General features: G+C 52.0%; 1 protein-coding gene across 1 annotated transcript in view; it reads left to right on the top strand.

Annotated features, from left to right (window-relative positions):
- The window catches only part of CLSTN3 (calsyntenin 3), a 28,899-nt gene extending 8,131 nt beyond the window's left edge, over positions 1-20,768 (top strand). The window contains exons 9-18 of the mRNA XM_075553124.1: positions 2,596-2,758; positions 3,266-3,322; positions 5,541-5,698; positions 5,833-5,981; positions 9,436-9,662; positions 9,965-10,135; positions 10,953-11,098; positions 11,328-11,463; positions 19,348-19,550; positions 19,812-20,768. Of these exons, the coding sequence (XP_075409239.1) occupies positions 2,596-2,758; positions 3,266-3,322; positions 5,541-5,698; positions 5,833-5,981; positions 9,436-9,662; positions 9,965-10,135; positions 10,953-11,098; positions 11,328-11,463; positions 19,348-19,550; positions 19,812-19,952 (1,551 nt within the window). The 3' untranslated portion in view covers positions 19,953-20,768. The remainder of the gene's footprint in view (positions 1-2,595; positions 2,759-3,265; positions 3,323-5,540; positions 5,699-5,832; positions 5,982-9,435; positions 9,663-9,964; positions 10,136-10,952; positions 11,099-11,327; positions 11,464-19,347; positions 19,551-19,811) is intronic.
- Positions 20,769-21,703: the final 935 nt, after the last annotated feature.

Raw genomic sequence — 21,703 nt, 5'->3', positions numbered from 1 at the left:
ATGGAGAAAACAGGTCATTCTGACATATGTGAATTGGGGCTCAGTCTCCTAGCCAATGTGTCCAAGCCTCTTCTCCTTTGCCCTGCTAAGTGGGGAGCATAAGAAGTCTCTATTCCAGGGTCGTTGGTAGGATCAACGATAGACTAATCCTTTGTAAACTAAAAGACTTCCTGACATGTTAATTCTTCTTATTGGACATGATTATGAGGGATAGAATGTTGGAAGAAATTAAAAAAATTATCTCTTGAGTTGCAGCCTCGTCTGTTTTCAGTCATTCTCCAAGCTGGTCCTTCACGAGGACCAATGGGACCAATCTGAGTTTTTAATCTTCTATTTTTCTTGTAAGCCCTGGCGGAAGAGTGGCTGAGCAAGGGCAGGAAGTAGAGAGAGGGAGGGAAATGAAGACGGTGGGAAATGCACAAACTGGACAATTAAGGACTGGCTGTAAAAGCTCTTTACAGAAATCATGTCAAGAAACATTCTGTTCGTTACCAATTCTTACTCTTTCCTTTGGGCTGCTGACATTGGCCGCTTACACGAACCCTTCTGTTCCTCTTTAATCCACTTCCATTTACCCAACAAGCATTTATTACATGCCAGTGAAGTCCCAGGTCCTTGTTGAAGTTCTGGGGATGCGGTGGAATCCAAGAGGGAACCCAATCTTTACCTTCGCGGAGCTTACGTGGTAGCTGGAGAGGTAGGCTTAAATAAAATAAACAGGCGTGTGAAAACGATAGCTTATGATGAATTCTCTGAAAGAAATAAGCAAGGGATTGAGGTGGAAAATGGGGGAAGATCGGGAAAGGAGGGATTCAGCTGAGATGTTCAGGGAAGGTGAGACTGAGGCGAAATGTAATCTAAAGGCTGAGAAGTAGTCACCTGTAGAGACAGGAGCAGTGGCCCAGGAGGAGGGAGAGGCAGGTGCCTTGAGGCCAGAGTGAGCTCTAGATAATGAAGGAGGCTGGGGTGATTGGGGTAGAAAGCCCAAAGATGACTGGAAATGTGGGGGGGCAGTGGGTGGAACCAGGTTCCGCAGTGGGCCTGTGTGCTGGTTGAGATTTTGTTTGATGAGAGATAGAAGCCTTGGAAGGATTGGAAGTAGGGAAGTGGCCTGGTCAGATTTACGTCTTACGCAGATCCCTTTGGGATCCGTGGGAACAACACGTGGTGGAGTTGTAAGCGTCCACACTGAGACTTGGCGGATGTGTGGAAACAGAGATGTCGAGGACCTCATAGAAGCAACAGGGCTTCTTGTTCAGTTTGAACCCGAGACCGACAGGAACTACTGATGGACTAGATCTGCAGGATGAGGGAAGGGAGGATCTCAGAGTGTCTCTTTCCTAAGTCACGCACTGGGTATGTGTTGGCACATTTTACGGCCCAGGCAATGTTGAGGAAGTCAGAAAGAGGCCGGGACTAAAACACACCCCCCAAACCACGACCCTCATTTTGATTCTGATTCATTGTGACCCCACACAGGGATTCTAAGCCTGTGCATCTCTGTGGGAGCAGGCAGCCTCGTTTGTATCCCTTGGCGCAGCTGCTGGGTCTGAACTGCTGACCTTGCAGTTAGCAGCCCAACGCCTAACTCTTAGTATGACCAGACTTCTGTCTCACACACATGAAAGGTGAGATGTCTGTGACCCAGCCACGTGGAGATCGTCAGCCTTAGAAGGGAGGTTCTGGGTTAAGGATGTTAGATTTTAGAATGAGGGGCATAAATGCTGTATCTGAATCCAGGGGGACAGATGAGGTTGTCCCCTGGAAGAGAGTGTAGAGAGTAAAGGGAAAAGAGCCAGAGCCTTCAGGAACCCCACTATTTGGAACTGCAGAGGCAGAAAACTCTCCACCCTTCATTTCTCTGACCATCCCTTACTCCTAACTCGGCTGCCTGCGAAGGGAGACCCACGTTTGTTTTTGTGGTTCCCGCTGGATTAGAAATGATCCTAGATCACGTGCCATGGTCTAGACACAATGATCCTCAACATCCCTGTGCCATGTGGCTGTGAGGGCGACGCACAGTGACCCCGTGTGCACTGGAGGAAACCCTGCCGGTGCCCGTGTCCCCCTCACAAGTGTTCTTCGGCTTGAGCCCATCGATGCAGCCACTGCGCTGGCCCATCTCGTCGCAGGTCTTTCTCCTTGTTGCTGCCCAGCTACTTCCCCACACAGGATGCGCTTCTCCAGGGGCCGGTCTGGCTTTCGAAACACTGGTGACCTCACTTCCAGCATCACAGCAACACACACGCCACCTCAGGGGGACAAACTGACAGACCAGTGTTGGTCCGATGCCATAGATACATAATATAAACACGCATGCATTCATATATGTACATTTTGGGGGGCGGGTGGGTGGGAATTAGTGGTGCTATGGTATGCCACTCCTTTTTGGCAATGTTACATATTTTTAAAGGTTTTCTTGAAGATGGTGGGATTTTAGGTACTAGGTTTGTTGTTGGATAGATTTGAGGCAAGGGTGCTGGTCCTTGAGCTGTTCCGGGAGGCACTGGGCATATGAGGGGTTGGGGCCTGTCTCCCGAGCACAGTTCCCCGAAGCTGAAGTGACGGGGAGGCGCTTGCCCTTGGTCTCCCCAGGTCTGTGATGATGAGTGGCACCACTACGCTTTGAATCTCGAGTTCCCCACGGTCACGCTCTATGCTGATGGGATTTCCTTCGACCCCGCCCTCATCCACGACAACGGTCTCATCCACCCACCCCGAAGGGAGCCTGCTCTGATGATCGGGGCCTGCTGGGCTGGTAAGACCCTCTGAACTTGTATCAAAGGTATCCAGAGGTTTAGGATTGATGAGGGGAGGCGGGCTTGGGAGAGCAGCCTGATCGCGTCCGCAGGGCTAGTCCAGGCCCCTTCTTGCGCCTCCCTGTGAGATGAGGGTAGGACGCCAGCTCAAGGTCTCCCAGTGGAAGCCTTCCATGTCTCTGCCCATCCCAGCGCACATCACCTCTGACCTGGAGCACTGCCCTCTCGGCATCGCTTCTTGTTCTCATGTGGTTCCATCTGCAGTCTGGTGATTTGTACAGTTCCACTGTCCCCTGCTGGAGAACCGGAACCACTCCCTTCAGAGGTTCACCAGTCTTCTGGTCTTCAGATGATTTAATTCCCGCCCCCCCCCCCCGTGTGTGTGTGTGTGTGTGTGTGTGTGTCTAGCAGACCTGAGAGACGGAAACATGACAAATCCCCTCACTCCCCTAAGTCCATATTTGCCCCCCACCCCCGACTGAGCTCTCTGGCACTTTGTCCCCCAGAGGAGAAGAGCAAAGAGAAGGAGAAAGGAGGAGACAGCAGCATGGACCCAGCACAAGGTACTCTGTGTGTGAGACCTGCAGCCCGGAGATTTCTACCTGACCTTTCTGTTCCACGTTCCCGTTTGCACCCCCAATCCTTGTCCCACAGTCCTTGCAGTTCCCGCTTCACCCACCCCCAGGGGCCAGAGCCCCCGGAGCACGGCAGCAGGGCAGGTTTTCCCCAGAGAGGCGGGACATGGCGTTTGACGGGAGTATGGGGATCCTTTCTTCTTTATTTTAAAAGTCATTTTATTGGCATGTACATCACACATCGTACAACTTAGTCACGCAACCATCGTAGGAAGAGTTGTGCAGTCGTCACCTCAATCCATTTCAGAACACTTTCTTCTCAGACTCCCCACGTCCCCCATCCTCCCTTGTCACGCCCCTATCCAGTTATTGTCTCTCTAGGGATACCGGTCCTGGATTTGATGTACAGGAAATCATACAAAACACAAACACACAGGAAGCAAACAAGTAAACAAGAACCCAACGGCAACAAGTAGGCACAAGAGCAAAACCTAAATCAAAACATAAAGCAGATAATATTTTAAAATGGAAACAACTTTAAAATGGGTCAAAAGGGAGATCGAATAGCAAAGTATGACCTTTTAGCTAACTACATTGATCATAATCGACTTTCCAGTGCTCCCTGCTAGCAAGGCTGTTCACTTTGCTCAACTCTAGTCAGGGTATTCTCCAGAGCCTCAGCTCCAGGTGGGGGCCCTGCAGTTGGATTTTGGGCTTCCACTGTCACCCATGGCCTTCTGCAAACTGGTGTTCACAATTTGAGCCCTGAAACCTTTCCCTCCTTTAAGTTTGGATTTTACTTTTTATAGTCCTTGGGTCAAGGTTGGTGTGCTTCTTTCATGTGGACACCTCACTTGGATAGCTGCTTGTTTGAGACCCCAGAAGCTATTCTTTCTGATAGTTGGGCATCATGTAGTTATTTCACCACATGTTGCTATCGCGCCCATTCTTCAGCGATCTCTTCATGAGGGGGAGCCTCGAGCAGGGCCGTGGCATGAGAGCCAATTGTTCTTAGATTGGGGCTAGAATTAAGTGCAAGCCCCAAATCCATTCATGTATCTATGATTTACATATGTCTCTGGATCATTTCAGGGACGTCATCATCATTTTACATTAGAGAGCATTTTCCGTCATCCCCCTGGGCCATAAAGTAGTTATTTTAATAGTGTCATTCATTTGGCCAGTGATAGAGAATTTAAAACGCCGTTGGGAAAAGGAATTTATACGCGTATAGGCTGACTTCAGACTGTAATACTTGGATTGTTGACTTGTACAGATTAAACTCTCAAGTGACCGGATACTGACCACAAACAATGGGGATTGGGGATGGGGCAAACTTTCATTAACACTCATTCACAAAGGCAAAACCATGCCTACCAGATGAATAGATCATCCCAAGAGAGCAAGGAGGCATTGAAGTGGTAAATAAATGGGAGTCTTGCATTGGGCACCTTCAAAGTAAGCGATCTGAACCCAAGTCCAGCGCCTGCCAATTCCATACCCTTGGGACCACAGTCATCCGCTTCTTCCCACGCGGGGGCGGTGTAGCCGTATGTCCGAGGGAGTGTGTCGGTTCCACCGCTCTGCTGCAGGTGAGTTTGAGGTAAAGCCCTGTTCACTTGGTGGGGTCTCCACATCGAATCCTTCTGGCGCGGCCTAGGGGGTGTCTTTTCTTGACTACGGAGTGAGATGCAGACATTCTCTTGCTGGTGTCCCCACAGTGGAAAGGAAGTGGAAGAGGTCTAATGGGACAGAGGGGGAAGGTCTGGGCGCCCGCCAAGTGCACACACCCTCTCCCTGGGCTTCCGTGCATGCCACCGTGAAAGACGCCCTCTCTTGCACGCCCCTCCTGGCTCCCCTCTCGCCTCCCTCGTCCTGATTCCTTCTCCTGGAAGCTTTCCTGAGGATGGTGACTTCTCTTTTTCACCTTTCTTCTCCTCCAACTTTCTTCTCTTTCTTTCATCCTGCTCCCTTTCCCTGCCTCCTCCCTCTATCCTCCTGTCTCCTTCTCCTTTCCCCTGCCTTCTTTCTATTTCTATATTTCTCATTTCTGCCCCCCCCCCTCAGGATATCTGTTCTTCCCCCTTTTCCCTTTCTCTGTATTTCTCTCTTCTCTCTCTCTCAGTCCCCCTTCCCATGTTCTGCCCCATCTGCTCCTTTTAACCTTTTTTCACCTCCTGGTGCCCCTCCTGTGTTCCTGCCCTAGGAGACCCCTTGCCGATCCACCACTACTTCCACGGCTACCTGGCTGGTTTCAGCGTGCGCTCAGGTCGCCTGGAGAGCCGGGAGGTCATCGAGTGCCTCTATGCATGCCGGGAGGGGCTGGACTATAGGGATTTCGAGAGCCTGGGCAAAGGCATGAAGGTATACCCCCCTTCTCTAGCCCTTTCTTTCCTGGCATGCCCTCTGCCCCTCAACCCTGCCACCCCACCTCCCTCTCCCCATTTGCTCCCTGCCTCCTGGTCCTGCTCTCAGCTGTGTCTGTGTCTGGGGCCCAGGTCCACGTGAACCCCTCGCAGTCCCTGCTCACCCTGGAGGGGGATGATGTGGAGACCTTCAACCATGCCCTGCAGCATGTGGCTTACATGAACACTCTGCGCTTTGCCACGCCTGGCGTCAGGCCCCTGCGCCTCACCACTGCCGTCAAGTGAGTGTTGGGTGGGGCAGGCCAGTCTTAGAGCAGGGACAGTGCCAGGAGTCCTTGGCCTTAGACATCATCTGGGGTTTGGCACACCTCTCCGATTTTGTAGAGGGTGTGTGTGTGTGTGTGTGTGTGTGTGTGTGTGTGGCGAGGGGGCCTGGGCTCTGAGAGAAGACAATTGACCAGCAATGTTGGTAGATGACCTCGAATGACATCAGTGCCTCACAGTGAATTCATTTCCCTTTCCACTTAGTCACACCTTGGGTTTTCATCTCCTCTGTGCGGGGACCTAAGCGGCTCTGGGGGCACGGGCGGAGGGTTACTTGTTGGGCTGCTGACCACAGAGGAGCTGTTGGCACTGCTCAGCCGCTCGGCTGGAGGAAGACACACGGCTTTCTGCTCTGGCGAAGAGTTACAGCCTCTGAAACTTGACGGGGGAGTTGTACTCTCTTCTGTGCGGTCACACGATGAGTCAGAGTTTTAATTTGATTTTGTTATCTTTTTAATGCCGTAATGTGAAATACCCTGGTGACACTTTTGGGTACGTGTTGGACTGCTAACCACCAGGTTGTTGGTTCAAACCCACCAGTCACTCCACAGGAGAAAGGCATGACTCTGCTCCCGTAAAGATCGACAGCCTCAGGAACCCTATAGAGATGGGGTCGCTGTGAGTTGGAGTCGACTATGGCAGTGGGCTTTGGGGTTATGCTGATATGTAACGTGGACAGAAAGGGTATTGGATTGGGAATTGGGAGTCTGGAATACATTCTGACTCCATTAATGTCCTCCATGCCCTTGGTAATTAGTGAGCTCTAGTTCTTTTACCGATTTGAATCTTGCTTAATCTAGTTCTTGCAAAGTCAAACACAATGATGAAATCTGGGGCCTGCGACCTATTTTGGTCAATAAAGTTTTATTGGAACCGAGCTGGGGCCATTTCATTTGCATATCACCTCTGGCTACTTTTGGTGATACCATGGCAGAACTGAGCAGTTGGGACAGAGACCGGATCACTTGCCAAAGTCATTACTCTTTACTGTCTCGTCCTTCGCAGAAAAAGCTAGCCGTCTCCTGGGTTTTGTAAAAATGAGATATAAATATGTCCTTCAGCCATTTTTACATGTGCAGCTTGGTGACATTGATTATACGCACCGGGCTGTGCGGCGATCACCATGACTGGTTTCCAATTGCTTCCTCACCCTGAGCAGAAGCCCAGTGTTCCTTCAACACTCGTTCCTCGCTGCCCTCTTCCCGCTCTCTGGTTGCCCTCATAATCTTCTGACTCCAGATCTTCAGTGAATAATTTTCAATTCCCTAAAAGAAAAACGCTAGCCTATTTCAGGCTTTAAGTATTTAGCAGATGCTTTAAAAATACAAATTAATTGAGAGGCCGCAAGGGCATACTAATTAAGGACGCAAGACCTATTTCTAGCTTTTTGGCAGTGGGCAAATTAATCTCTCTGGGCGTCAGTTTTCTCATTTATAAAGCAGGGATACCAATAGAATCTAACTCGTGGGATTGTTATAAGAACTAAGTGGTCTGATTGCATGCTTCGCGAAGGCCTAGTTAACATTCCATCCGTGTTGGCTGTTCCGCGAAGGCATTTTCATCCCTTAGAACCATTTATGGAGCCGTTGTAAGGAGACACTGCCACCTAGTGGGTGGATTATGCCCGTGAGGGGTGAGGATTTCTGCCTTCCGGCCTCAGGATCCTACCTTACACAGCTTCCGGAAGCCCTGGCGGTTACACATTGTGCCGCAAGGTTGGCAGTACAAATCCACTAGCCACCAGAGAAGTGTTACTCTGGGGTTTCTATTTTGTTACTCTGCTTTAGTTTCTCCCAGAGGTCAACTGAAGACACATGCTGCAATCTGTATCTAGTTCAGCCAGCTTCTCAAACAAATCAGTTAAATCAAGTTCAATGCCAAGAACAGACATGCCTCTTGGTTTCTCTCTTTCTGCAATGACGTCTCTGTCCTTGCTGTCACCCAAGCTTGAAGCCTCTGAGTCACCTTTGAGTTTTCCCTCTCTTTATCGCTTATGGCCAGGTCGCCCAGATCCTGCCTTTCTGTGGAACCCTTTGGGGTATGGTCAGCAAGGTCAGCGGTTTGAGACCATCGGCCAGTGTGCATGAGAACGATGGGGCTTTCTACTCCTGTAAAGTGTTTCAATCTCAGAACCCACAGGGGAATTCTACCCTGTCGTATAGGGTCTCTGCGAGTTGGCATTGACTCGATGACAGTGAGCTTGCAGTTTTGATTTTGAGGTGACATGGATCGAACGGTCAGACTTCTGTCAGACTCCTGCATGGTGCCTGGCGGTCCCGCTAGATTTTCCCTGCCCAAGTTCTCGTTTCGGATCATCTGGCAGTAGCTTCCTAACTTTGTTTATCGTTGCCTTCCGGTTTCGGTTCACCCTTCATCTTGCGGCGAGGGTTTGCATTGCCCACTGCTGCGGAGTCGATTCCACCCCATAGTAACCCTGGAGGACAGAGTCGAACTGCCCCATAAGGTTCCTAGACTGCACATTTTTACAGAAGCAGACTGCCACTCCCTCCTCCCATGGAGCAGCTGGTGGGTTGGGACGGCTGACCTTTTGGTTAGCAGCCCAGTGTCCTGACCACCGTGCGCTCATGGTTTCTTGAGGCTGGGGCAGTCATGATAAATCCAACATTCCACCCTCATCCTTACCTGATAAGAAAGACAGGCTTCCTTTTTTCCACTGAATACAAACAAGCACTTTACCACGGAGACCCTGGTTGATGCCCACGGTTAAGGCTTAGCTACAAACTGAAAGGTTGGCACTTCCCGGGCAGCCGTCTGGTTGGTTGGCTTGGCTTGGGGATATCCTGGAGGGATAGGCCCGTGTCTCTGGTGCCAAGGTCAGTGAGGCTTCCTGGGAGGTGCCACCCAATGCAAGATAGATTCGCTCACCTCCCAGGGTGAGTTTCCCTGACGTCCAAGAGCCTGGAAGGCATCACCCGAAGGCTTCCTTCGATCGCCCCCGCTTTACTTTGGCTGTTGGCTATTTTGTGGCACCGTTTCTACTAGACTCTGTACTGAAAGCACGTCTTGTTTTGAACCTCCTGGGAAAAGAATTGTATGTGTTTGTATGTTTTTTGTAAGTTCAGGTTTTATTATTTTTCATCAATAATAAGGTTTGCTAGATGCTCTGCGATCCTGGGGCAGGCCATTGGAGGCATGATCCCATGGTTACCTGTACTGGTCAGGTCAGGGGTACCTGAACTTCTGTCTCTGCAGTGGCACCAACCACAAAGGGCGCCTCTCCCCTCCAGCATAGTCCTATGGGGTGAGGGGGAAGAGACGCTACCCGCCTTTCCTCTCTGAGATGGGGTGCTCCGTTGTAGAGGTTGAGGCCCAGAAGGGTGAGCTAGATATGGATTGTAAGAGAGGGGGCTTTGTGGTCACAAGTTGCCTCTCTTCCCTGTCCGCCCATAGGTGCTTCAGCGAGGAATCCTGTGTCTCCATCCCTGAAGTGGAGGGCTATGTGGTGGTTCTTCAGCCTGATGCCCCACAAATCCTGCTGAGTGGCACAGCCCATTTTGCCCGTCCAGCCATGGACTTTGAGGGACCGGAGGGGGTTCCTCTGTTTCCTGATCTTCAAGTTACTTGCTCCATTTCCCACCAGGTGGAGGCCAAGAAGGATGAGAGTTGGCAGGGCACTGGTAAGCATGACTCCATGGAGAGGAACTGGAGGGTGGGGGAGTCTGGCACTGGAAACGACAGTCGCTTCCTCCTGCATTGGCTTGATGGGAACCACTTGTCAATAGGAAGTAGCTCCAGTGGGAGGTACATAGGTGTTAGAAAATGGTTGGGTCTTGCGCTTCTTAAATGATGCCGCCGACTTGTAAGTCATCGTTTGAAATGGCCCCGGAAGGGGAACAAGAATGGTCCCAAACACCTGGCTGGCTCAGAACCTCAACGAACCCTTCAGCTCTGACCCAGGCCCCCACCTTCTCTTGCCCAGTGACAGACACACGCATGTCAGATGAGATTGTGCACAACCTGGATGGCTGTGAGATTTCTCTGGTGGGGGATGACCTGGACCCCGAGCGGGAGAGCCTGCTCTTGGACATGACCTCCTTCCAGCAGCACGGCCTGGAGCTCACCAACACGTCTGCCTACCTCACCATTGCAGGTCAGTGGAGGCCGAACGCCTGGCCTCGCCTTTTGGTACCCCGTTCTCTGATCAAGGGTGTGAGAAACCCAGAGGGGTCTGCGGGACCCTGTGCCCGGTCTGGGAAGAAGACCCTTTGTCTTCTAGGTGGTGTCTAAGGGGTGGACTGAAAATATTTCTCACCACACCCAACTCCTTTCTGTTCTGATTCACCTCTACTCATGGCTTCCCCCAGATCTCTCTTCTCACTCTCCTCTTGTGGCTCAGACATCCCTAACTAATATTCTAGTCCTGCCGTGGTTTAGCATGAGCCAAACGGCTTGTCTTCCATTTCACAAACCTCATGGACACACTGTAGCTTCATGGTAAGTGAGGCAAAGGCAGACAGACTAGGAGTCTCCAGAGACTCGTCCAGAAGGTGTCTCTCCTCTTTCCGTTCCCTTCCAGGACCTGATTGAGAACTCCTTTGTGTTCCCATCTCTCAGAGTCCTTCCTGCTTGCCCCTCCCTTCTGTTCTTCAGCATCTCCTTGTTCCTTCCCCCATCCCTCCTGAGAAGCCATAGAACACGGGGAGAGGGCAGAGCAGGAGACGGAGCTGCTGTGGGTCAGTCACAGAGCTGCCCTTGCTCTGAGAGTGAGAGTTTGAGTCACACTCCTGTTGAGGGACGGTCTAACCCATTTTATGTGACTTGGGTTTATTTCCCACCCCCACCCCCACCCCCACACCCTTTCCCTAGGTTTTGCATGGTGTGAGCTGGTGAGTGTGGAGGAGATCGAGGGAGGGTTGAGCCTCGGGCCTGTCTCCACTGTGTTGGGCCCTGAACGTTCCTCTCCCCAGGGGTGGAAAGTATCACCGTGTACGAGGAGATCCTGAGGCAGGCGCGCTATCGGCTGCGACATGGAGCTGCACTTTATGCCAGGAAATTCCGGCTTTCCTGCTCGGAAATGAATGGCCGTTATTCCAGCAATGAGTTCATCGTGGAGGTACCCATGGCCTCCTTCCCTCCACTGGCAAGGAGGCAGGGTGGCATGGACTGAAACCCATAGTTGGTGGGTATGGAGCCTGCAGGAGGGAGGGAGGGTGCCTAGAGCTCATGGTGGGTGGAGGAGGAGACGGTTTGGGGCTGTAGGTAAGAGGTAGGACTGGGCTGGGGGACTGTGGCGTGAGGTCTGGGTCAACGCCCATGTGCCCACTGAGACTTCTTGCTCCAAGGTCAACGTCTTGCACAGCATGAATCGGGTTGCCCACCCCAGCCATGTGCTCAGTTCCCAGCAGTTCCTGCACCGTGGTCATCAGCCGCCCCCTGAGATGGCTGGACACAGCCTGGCCAGCTCCCATCGAAACTCTAGTACGTACGGTGGGGTGTGGTGGGGCTCAGCGGGGAGGGTTGGATGATGGGGGAGAGGGCTGGGCCCAGGTGTTCTCCTGCTTGACTGCTGGGGCCATGGAAGGGAGGTAGAGGTGGAGCATGGGGCTCTGACCTCTGTGACACTTGACTTGGTTGATGGCTGTAGGCAAATGTATCTCTCTGGATCATTACTCCACCCCTACCCCCAGCCCCAATGAAGAATGTGAGCTTGGTGTCATTGCAGGGCACTTTGAATCTCAAAGTCAGGATGGGGTTCGGGTCAGGGGATCAAAGGCCTTCAGTCATGGCGGACGCAGCAACTTCGGAGCAGACCTGAATTTGTAAAATGTGGGTGTGTTGGAATAATGACTGGAACAGGGAAAAATGGAGGGAGACTGAGAGAGGTGGCGTGTATCCTTTGAGGAATCTGATGTAGGAGATTGTTGCCAGGAATATGGAGAGTGACACACATTCAAAGTGGTATCGTTGGTCATCCTTTTTGGAGCTGGGCGTCATTGTTTCTGACTCTGTTGGTCAAAAGATTTGGCTGCTACACACTGAACTGCTACCCTCATTCCCTAAGAGGGAGAAAGGGTGCCTAGTAGGGTGTCCACGGTAATCGTTCCCATCCCAGTGATTATTTGGATGCAGACACATTTCATAAATTCAGATCACTTCCAGTTTCACTTATCGGTCAGGACTGGGCTGCGAAGAATCGGTGTGGAGTCGTGGTCTTGGTGTTTTTGATCCTCTCTGTCGTCCTCCAGTAATATCAGCTCAGTCTGGACCGACGGACGTTCCCTCCGTAGCAAAGCACTTCAGCATCGACTAAGCACCTAATGTGTACTAGCAGACTCCAGGTGGTGTAAATGATGAAGCACTTCGACGCAAACCCTCGGGTTGATGGTACCAGTCTATTCAGGGGGATGTCGGGGCTGGGGCTCTTCAGAAAAACCAGCTGTTGAAAACTCTGGGGCATCGTCCGACTTTGAGACACGGAGGGTCCCATGAGTCAGAGTTGACTAGTTAGCAAATGGTTTGGTTTTATGTGTTAGCACTGTCTCAGGTGCTTTTAGAACTATAAAGCATCATGGGACTGGTGCAGCCCCTGTCCTCAAGTAGAAGGTCTGTATATTACACATGCAATTATGCCCTATCTGCAATTCATGAGGATATTTATAAAGCAAAGAATATAAGATTTTAATCCCGATACAGAGACCCCCTTTAAGGTAATTTTGTTTCTTGGCCAGGCCCCTTTAGCAGTAATGCATTTTTCAATTTCCAACCAAAGAGTTGCTTCATTGTACGCAATCTGGAAAATGTAAGTATAAAGAAGAGTCATCATTTCCTCTTGGAGAGGGAACCACTGGTAATATTGAAAACAGGTTCTAACCTTGTTCAATGCCTACCTTGCTCTTTTTACAAAATTGGGAGCACATTAGTTTGTAACCTATATGATAAAATAAGCGTCCTTTTTCACTAATTAAACAATAACATTTTAAAATCAAATGATAAAACTATAAAAGCTAAAGATTTTTTTTGGTTTTGCTTTGATATTTGCTTTTAAATCTCTTTTTTAAAATTGCCTTCCAAGCCATTCATGAGGTGCATTTTATTTTTGTTACTTTTTTAGTCACACATTGCTTTTGGCCCAGTGCAATATTACCCAACGACATTATTCACTTTTGTTGGTGTTGGCTCTGCATAGCACATTATATTTTTAAGTCTGAAATCTACTCTCAAAGGGCACATAGGCTTGTCACTTTTGAGAAAAAGTCCAAAGTCTGCATCATAGGCTGTGTGGGACATTCCCAAAAGAGTTCTGTGAAGACTTTCAGCAGAGGCTGCATGGGAAGACGTTCACGGGCACCCACGTCTCTCCATGAAAGCCCAGCCCTCCTTGCAGTCGGTGTCATGGCATAATAAGAATCGGAAACCCAGAGGCTGTAGGCTTTCACACGTATTAACTCGCTTAGAGCTTATCCACAAGTGAACCTGGAACTAGACTATCTTCTTTTGAAGGCAAGGACAGACAGAGACCGAGACCCTAGCGCAAGCCAGGATTCAACCCAGGCAGCGTGATTTCAGCGCCTGTGCAGTGATGAGGTTGTTGGGCCCTGCAGAGTGGTTCTGACCCATGGTGACCAGAAGGACAAAGGAGAACTGCCTCACAAGGTTCTCAAGGTTCTGTAATCTTTATGGAGACCGACTCAGAGCTCTCTCCTAGGGAGCGGCTGGTGGGTTTGAATTGCCAGCCTTTCCGTCAGCAGCTGAGCGCTTGTCCACTGCACGACTAAGCTCCTTTTCCTGACTATGATTCTCCACTTTAGCATTTTTAAAATTCGTCTGTCTCATGATTTACAGTTGTACTGAGCTCCTGGGGAGCTTTCCAGGACTTCTCTGACTCAGGCTTCGTCCTCGTAGCTCCAGGGACTCAGTCTGGTTTCCTCTCCGGTGCAGTGGCCGCCACGTGCACTGTTGCTTGTGCTTCCTTGTCTCTGGGGCGGGCTCCCTTCTTTTCCACTCTCTCTGAGGACAAGCCCCGAGACCCTTTTCATTTTAAGCCCTGTGATTCATGACGGCCAAGCACATGGAAGTACGGGCGAGGAGAGAGTGTCAGGCACAGTCAGTTGTAAAAGCTGGAAGAAGCTTCACACAATCATCCGTGGACAGAGACGTGTGAGCGAACTAAATCTAACCAGCCTCTGAGGGTAATTTATTTCTTTTTCTTTAGTCGCTCCCTAACTCTTTCTCCAGGTCTTTCCTTCAGAATCCTCTCATTCAACCTCCTCTGGGTGCGATACTGGGTCTTACCCCTTCAAACGTCGACCCAGTGGAGATCTGGGATGGTGATGTGGCCGGACTGGGCCTGGTGAGGTTTTTCAATCTTTATTTCCTCAGGGCTGGAGGCTCCAGGCTGGGTGTGGGAGGCGTCCCATTCTAACGAATATCTTTTCTGAGAAGCATGAGGCAAGATGAGAAAAGACATTCCATTTTTTCTTCATCCAGTTCTTCCAAACTGTGATGCATGTCAGAATCACCCGAGGAGCCTTTAAAAAAAAAATCTTGCTGCCTAAGTTACACCTGAGACCAGGCGTCCTCAAACTACGGCCCGCCGGTCACAACGGTCCCGCCGAGTGTTTTGGCCCCTTTGTCTTTTTGCTTCAAAATAAGATATGTGCAGTGCGCACAGGAATTTGTTCACAGTTTAAAAAAAAATTATAATCCGGCCCTCCAACGGGTCTGAGGGACAATGAACGGGCCCCCTGTTAAAAAAGTTTGAGGACCCCTGCCTTAGACCAATTAAATCAGAATGTCTGGAGATGGGAGCCAGTAAAAGGCACCAGTGATGAAAACTGGAAAAAATAAAGAAAGAACGAAGCGTTGGTTGTCTTAAATCAGAACTAACTTTTGAAGGCGTTAGTTGAATGGAGCCCAGTCGTCCATCGGGGGTTACCTGTCCATGAAAGACAGAGGCCGGAGGCCTGGCAGTTGCTACAATGGGCCCAGGGCTTTACCCGAAGCTTCCTTGTGGCTAGAACAAGAGGAAGCAGGAGCAGTCATGAAAGCTGTATGACAGGATCAAGCCTATGTCAAGAGACGTGGAGGAACCACGACTGAAAGAAGTCTCTTCCAGGGACCTCTGGCCCCTTTTTGGGTGTATGAACAGAGCTTTCAACAGTGTCCTTATAACCAGATCATACAGTCCCCCCCAGGCCATTTCAAACCAGAATTCACTGCTTGGAGCCAATGCAGCAAGAAAGGCTCTTCTGACTTCTTAATCTCTTCATATCTGTCTGTCTGTTGATGTGAGGTGTCGTGGAACAAAACTTTGCCCGGTCCTGCGCCATCCCCATGGTTGATCCCATGGTTGCAGCCAGTGTGTCCGTCTGTCTCCTGGAGGGCCTTCCACTTTTTCCTGGCTCTTCTACTTGACCAAGCAGGATGTCCTTCTCCAAGTGGCAGCATCATTCACTATTTTGCCCATTCAGTCTTTCAATATTGTGATTGGAGACGCGAACTTTTTCATTAGTTCCTTCAATTTAAGGCATGAGGAGCGTGTTTTGCTCTTTTGTTTTTCTAATTTTGGGACTTGGCACATTTTATTTTACTATTTTGTCTTCTTGGGTGGCCCTTTGAAATTTTCTGTTTAGCTCTTTGACTTCGTCTTTTGCCCCTATCCCTCAGCTACTTTATGATTAAGGGCAAGTTTCAGAGTCTCATCTGACAAACCTGTCTATTAAAATGACCTTTTGCTTTCCTCTTGAATGATGTTCTTGATGTCCTCCCATCGCTCCCTAGCTCTTCTGTCATTAGCATTGAAGGCATCAAGTCTGTTCTTGAGATGGTCTTGAAATTAGGTGGGGTACGCTCACGGTTATATTTTGTGGTCTCGTTTCCCTTTTCTTCAACTTCAACTTCCCTACGGGCAACTGATGGTCATTTCTACAGTTGGCCCCTGGAATAATTATGGCTGCTGATATTGAGCTTCTTCTCCATTGCCTTGTCCAACAGATGTAGTCCATTTGATTTCCGTGTATTCCATCTGGAGAAGTCCATGTGTATTATCACAATCTGTGTTTTTGGAATTAAAAAAAAGTGGGGAAAAAGAAGGTGTTGATCTCGCAAAATTCTATCACGCAATCTCGATCTTCATTTCTATCCCCAAGGCCGTATTTTCCAACGACCATTCTTTTCTCTTTGTTCCTAACCTTTGTCTTCCAATCACCAATAATTATCAGCGCCATCTTGATCGCATGCTTGGTCATTTGCAGATGGAAGACATGGGTAGAGTACTTCATTTTCTGCATTGCTAGTCTCCGTGGTTGGTGCCTCAATTTGAGTAACAGTTGGATTGCTTGTATTTCCTTGTATGAGGACAGCCATCATCCTATCCCCGACAGCATTGCGTTTCAAATACCCTTCTCGAAATGTCCTTTTTGATGATGAATGTAGTGCTAGTCCTCTTGATTGTGTCATCCCAGACTTGGTGAACCATGTAATTTTCTGATTAAAGATGGCCAATACAGGTCCATTTCAGCTCATGGATGCCTAGGATATCAATTTTTATGTATTCCATTTCATTTTTGATGACTTCCAATTTTCCTAGATTCATATTTTGTGCATTCCAAGTTCCAGTTGATGCTCGGCGCTATTGCTTTTCATTCGGGCTGTGCCCAGCGGTCAGTGAAGGTCCTGAAAACTTCTCGCCGGTCTTTATGGCTGACTCTGCTTTGAGAAGGCAGCTCTTCCGCAGTCACATTTTGAGTACCTTGCCACCCGAGGGTCTCACCTTCCAGTGTTATCTCTGACCACGTTCTGCTGCTAGGTTTTAGTTTTCCAGTAACTGACGATGCTTCGGTGTTATCCATACGGCTTTCAGTGATTAATTCCGAAGTGAGCAGCCTATTCCTTCTTCGTAGTCTGTTCTTAGTCTGGGAGCTCTGCTGACGCCTGTCGACTTTGGGTGACCCTGCTGGGGTTTCCCGTCCCAGCGACATAGCTTCCAGTGTCACAGCAGTACACAAGCCACTTCAGTACAAAAATCTGACAGACGAGTGGTGGGATATCTGTCTGGAGCCAATCGGAAGGTACACAAAATACGACTGAGGAAGAACTGCCTTCTTCCTCAGTAAACTGCAGTCAACCAACATGGCTCAGGTCCAGCGACACCTGCTGGAGGAAAGCCTTCAGGGCCTTCCTTTGCTGATGGGCCAGGGCCCAAAATGAGACCAACTGCAGCTCCCTAGCCTCTCGGCTCATTTAATAATAGTTGCTGTTTACCTGCAGATAGGGTCTGTATTTTGTCTTCCTTGTGATCATTTCTTATTCCTGGTAGTCAGCCGGTCACCTCCTTTACCAGGCCAAGAGTACAGAGGGACCCGATGCACTGGACTGAGGCCCAAGACGGACACGTGGACTTGGTGTCATGTGGCCTGCACTCGGAAGAGGGGTCTCGCATTCCTTCCAGCGCCTGGGCTTGGTCACAGGGTTTATCTGCCGGCGCTGTCACTCGTCCTTGGGTCTCCTCCATTGACATGGGAGACCTGGGAGGCACTGTTTTTCTGCAAATGAACAGAAAGTGCTACTTTGTCTCATTCTTCCCTCCCGCCCACTCCATTGAGAAATGCCTTTACAGGCAGGCCCATCTCTGCCCTGCCCTGCCCTAACGAGCCAGTTCAAACTGGAGAATGGCCCCAAGTGGGCCATGGGTCGAGTCAAGACGAAGCACCAACTTGGTGGAGTGCTGCCAGGGCGCCCTCAGGGAGGCCTCTGACTGGCACACTCGGTCAGGCAGGGCATTGTCTCCATACCTGGCTGGTCTGTGGAGCGTGTGGCTGTGTGAGGGTGCTGGCTGCCTAGAGAAGAGGTGCACAACGGGAGTGGGGGCTTCCATGCTAGGGGCTTCTCTGTGTTCTGTCTCCTGAGTGGCGGAAGTGCTGGGTGAACTTGGGACTGGGGGTGTAGAATGTGTGTATGTCTCTAGGGGTGTATGACCCTGGTCTGTGTGTGTGGCCGGGGTTGGCACAGGTGTGTGCGACAGTTCCCCCGTGGCAGGACTGCCCAGGGTCTCGGCCTCACGGAGCTTCTGGGGTCAGGTGAGCCCCCGTGTACACACACAGGGGGACAGGTGCTTTCATGTATGTGGGGAATAGTGATCCAGCTGCCTTTAAGGGCCGTGGTCCTGGGAGCGAGTGTGTGCGGCCTCTTCCTCCACCTGCTGTCCCTGTGGCTGTCGGCACTCCTGTCCTGCCTCTCTGTGATGTTCCGGCTGCCATGGCTGTGTGCGCAGGGGGCAGGCAGGGTCGTGCGACGGACTACTCACTCTGCGGCCCTCGCGGTCCACGTCTGGTGCGCTCACGTCATCCTCCAGGGCATCGCCTTGACCGCTCAGGCGGTAGGGAGCTGGGTGATGCTGCATGTGTGGCTCTCTAGGGCCCTGCTGGACTCCCTCCTGTGGAGCAGTGCTCTGATCCCGCTGTGTGAGCGGGCTGCCAGGTGGCTGGTGCGGGCCACGGTGCAGGCCTGCAGGATCCTGTCTGGGGTGCGGCCTGTGTGGTCCGCTGCCCAGCTGTGCATCCACATGTTCCTCCTGGGTGTGTCCCTGTGCATGCACTTCTGCTTTGCCGCCATCAGCTCCAAGGTGAGGGTGAGGGTGCACGCGCCCTTCCAGGTCTCTCTGCCCTTCCGGGTCTATGCCCCCTTGAACCTGGGTGTTAGAATGAGGCTGCGGGATCACAGGCAAGAGAGGCCTAGGGTGGACATGGCCACACCTCGGAGACAGGCTAGGGTGGAGCAGAAGCTCCCTATGTCCGGTAGCCGGGAGCCCACCAGGAGGAGGGAGTTGCCAGCAAGCAGGAGCTTGCTCAGGGCAGGTGGGTAACGGCTGCCCCTGGCCCCCTGGAGGACTTTAGACCTGCCTCCCCGCTTCCTGGGCACCTGGCCTGTGTCTCCACTCCTGCACCAGCCAGGGTCCTGTGGCTGCCTCTCCCCCCACTGGGCACTGGGGCACCTCTTTCCTAGGCTCAGTGGGCCCTGGGGATGGCACAAGCAGAATGACATTGGCAGATTCCCGTCCTTGGCCTCTTGGCGGAGAACAGTGCTGCTTAGAACAGCGCAGGCCAGGGGACCTTCCTCCTCCGTCTGTCTTGCCCCTCCACCCTCACCCCACCTCCACCTTCACCCCCACCTCTCTGCCCTTCCCAGGGGGCTCCATTTCTCTTCCAGCTCTGTGGGATGCTCCCCTCTTCCAGCTAGCCTGGATCCTGTCCCCTCTCACTCTTGGTCTCCCTCCTCCACCCAGCCCCCGCCACTGCTGTGTGCAGCCCCTTACGGGGGGCCTGGCCCCCCGTCATCCCCTCACCCACGCTCTCCCCCCCCCAGTGGTCCCGAGTGCCGCCACCCTCATCATCGTGGTGTGTGTGGGCTTCCTGGTGCTCATGGTCGTCCTGGGCCTCGTGCGCATCCACTCCCTTCACCGCCGCGTCTCGGGGGCCGGGCTCACCCCGGGGGCCTCCAGTGACCCCAAGGACCCTGACCTCTTCTGGGACGACTCAGCCCTCACGATTATCGTGAATCCTATGGAGGTGAGTGGCCCTGGGGAGGGGGCAGGACGCCCGTTGGGGTGGGCGGGGGGGGGGGTGTCCTACTCTGCTGGCTGGACCGGTCACGGCAAAGCCTCAAACAAGGACCCAGGTCCAGGCCTGGCTCCCACCCCCTACCCCAGCCCCACCCCTAGGCTGCAAGGGGTGGGAGGGAGGCTGTGGGGCAGGGAGAATGGGGTGAAGAGGAGGGCCTGAGGTGCGTGCCTGCCATCCACCCCTGCTCCTGGGCTCTGCCCTCTCTAGTCCTACCAGAGCCGGCAGGTCTGTGTGACCGGGGCTGCCGCTGGGCAGCGGGAGGAAGAGGACAGCAGTGACTCCGAGGCAGCCGACTCCCCCAGCAGCGACGAGAGGCGCATCATCGAGACCCCCCCGCACCGCTACTAAGGCCGACACCCTCCCCTGACACAGAGCAGCTCCTGCCCTGCGGAGACACAGGCACACCCCGAAAAGGGAGAAGGACGTTCGGAAAGAAGAGAGGCCAAGAGCCCCTCCAGAGGGAATCCGCCTTCTGTCTCCAAATCCCAGTGGGTCCCACTGGGATCTGTGCCTCCACCCTCCACTCCAGCCGTTCCCTCTCCCCCTGGGCCCCCTGAACCTCTCTTGCCTCTGGCTGTCCAGGGCTACCCCAGTGGGCAGGTCTGGTCTGGCTGCCGTGGAAAGGTAGCTGGAGGACTTTGGCTGCCTTTTCTGCTGCATGTCCACCCCCGCAGGGCCTTAGCTCTGGCTGTCCCCCCACCCCCACCATCCATGCACTGTAGAGGTGGGGGGAGTGTGTAGCAATGGCAGGGGTGGGGGAATTAAAGGAAATCCTCTGCTCTATCCTCCCCTACTCTCTCCTGTCCCTGGGAAGAATTTCTCCCTCTGACTCCAGCCCCACCCCTTGCTGGGCCATCCCTGTTTCTCCCTCTGTGATCCTCAACCACCTCTATTTCCATTTCACTCTGGGGACCCCTGCTTCTCCCCTATTCCCATCTCCCTTCCTGTTGTGTCGTCTTCTCCTCCGACCCTTGCAATCCTGGGGTCCCAGGCCCCTGCTCCTGCCCCTTCCTTTCTGGCCTGGCCCTGGCTAGGTTGTGAGGATGGAGGCGGGAAGCAGGCCGCCCCACCTCCCAGGTGTATTATATATAATGTATATTTTTTCAATGTTGTCGTGAGTGCAGCCCTATGTTCCTGTGTGTATGTGTGTGTGTGTGTGTATGTGTGGCATCGTCATGTTCTTGGGGGGTGGGGTAGGGGATGGGTCCGGTGAGGAAGGGGCACACATCCCAGGATTTTCAAATAAAACAACCAGAAAAAAAGTTTTATGAGCTGCCTCTTGCTTGTGGCCACGGATGACAGGCTCTCTCATCCCAGTTGCGTGAACCTGGGAAGATCCCAGAACTCCAGTCCCCTGGGAAAGGAAACTGGGGCAGGCGTCTCACTGCCTCCTTCCCTCAGCACCTCCTGAAAAAGTAAAGACATGACACAGGGAATGCTGCAGATCCTGGGCGGGCACTCCCTGCATTGTGGAAAACTCAGGGTGGGGTGGCCCACCACTTGGAAGTGGATCACCAGGTCTTTTTATCCGAGGAAACTCTGAGTGGACTTGAACTGCCAACCTCCGGGTTAGCAGCAAGCATGTTAACCATTTGTGGTACTCTCCATCATTTGCAATATTCCACCATGAGCACACGGCCTTCCAGGCCCGAGTCCACGGGAGAGAGAGGGCAGGCAGCCCTACTACGAGCGAGAGTGAGGTGGAGACTTATTCCAAAGGCTGAGCTTTCCTTTGGTAACCAGTCTTGGCCCCAGGTCCATGTCCACACGGCACCACAATGTGTCTGCTGAGAGTCATCCTTGCTGATCCAGTAGCCTGGTCTGAGAGTGGGCACCTGATGGGTTTGCTCAGCCTGTTGGGTCCCTGGTTCTCTAGCCCAGGTCTTGCCTAAGCTCTAAGTCAGTGGTTCTCAACCTTCCTAATGCCGCAACCCTTTAATCCAGTTCCTCATGTTGTTGTGACCCCCCAACCATAAAATTATTTTCATTGCTACTTCATAATTTTCTACTGTTATGAATGGGGCAACACCTGTGAAAGGGCTGTTCTGCTGCTCCAAGTCATAGGGCACCATAACCAGATGGGCTTCTAGCAGAACCGT

The sequence above is a fragment of the Tenrec ecaudatus genome, chromosome 6 (genome assembly GCF_050624435.1).
Source record: "Tenrec ecaudatus isolate mTenEca1 chromosome 6, mTenEca1.hap1, whole genome shotgun sequence".
Taxonomy (NCBI): Eukaryota; Metazoa; Chordata; class Mammalia; order Afrosoricida; family Tenrecidae; genus Tenrec; species Tenrec ecaudatus.
This window is presented reverse-complemented; position numbering and strand designations above follow the sequence as displayed.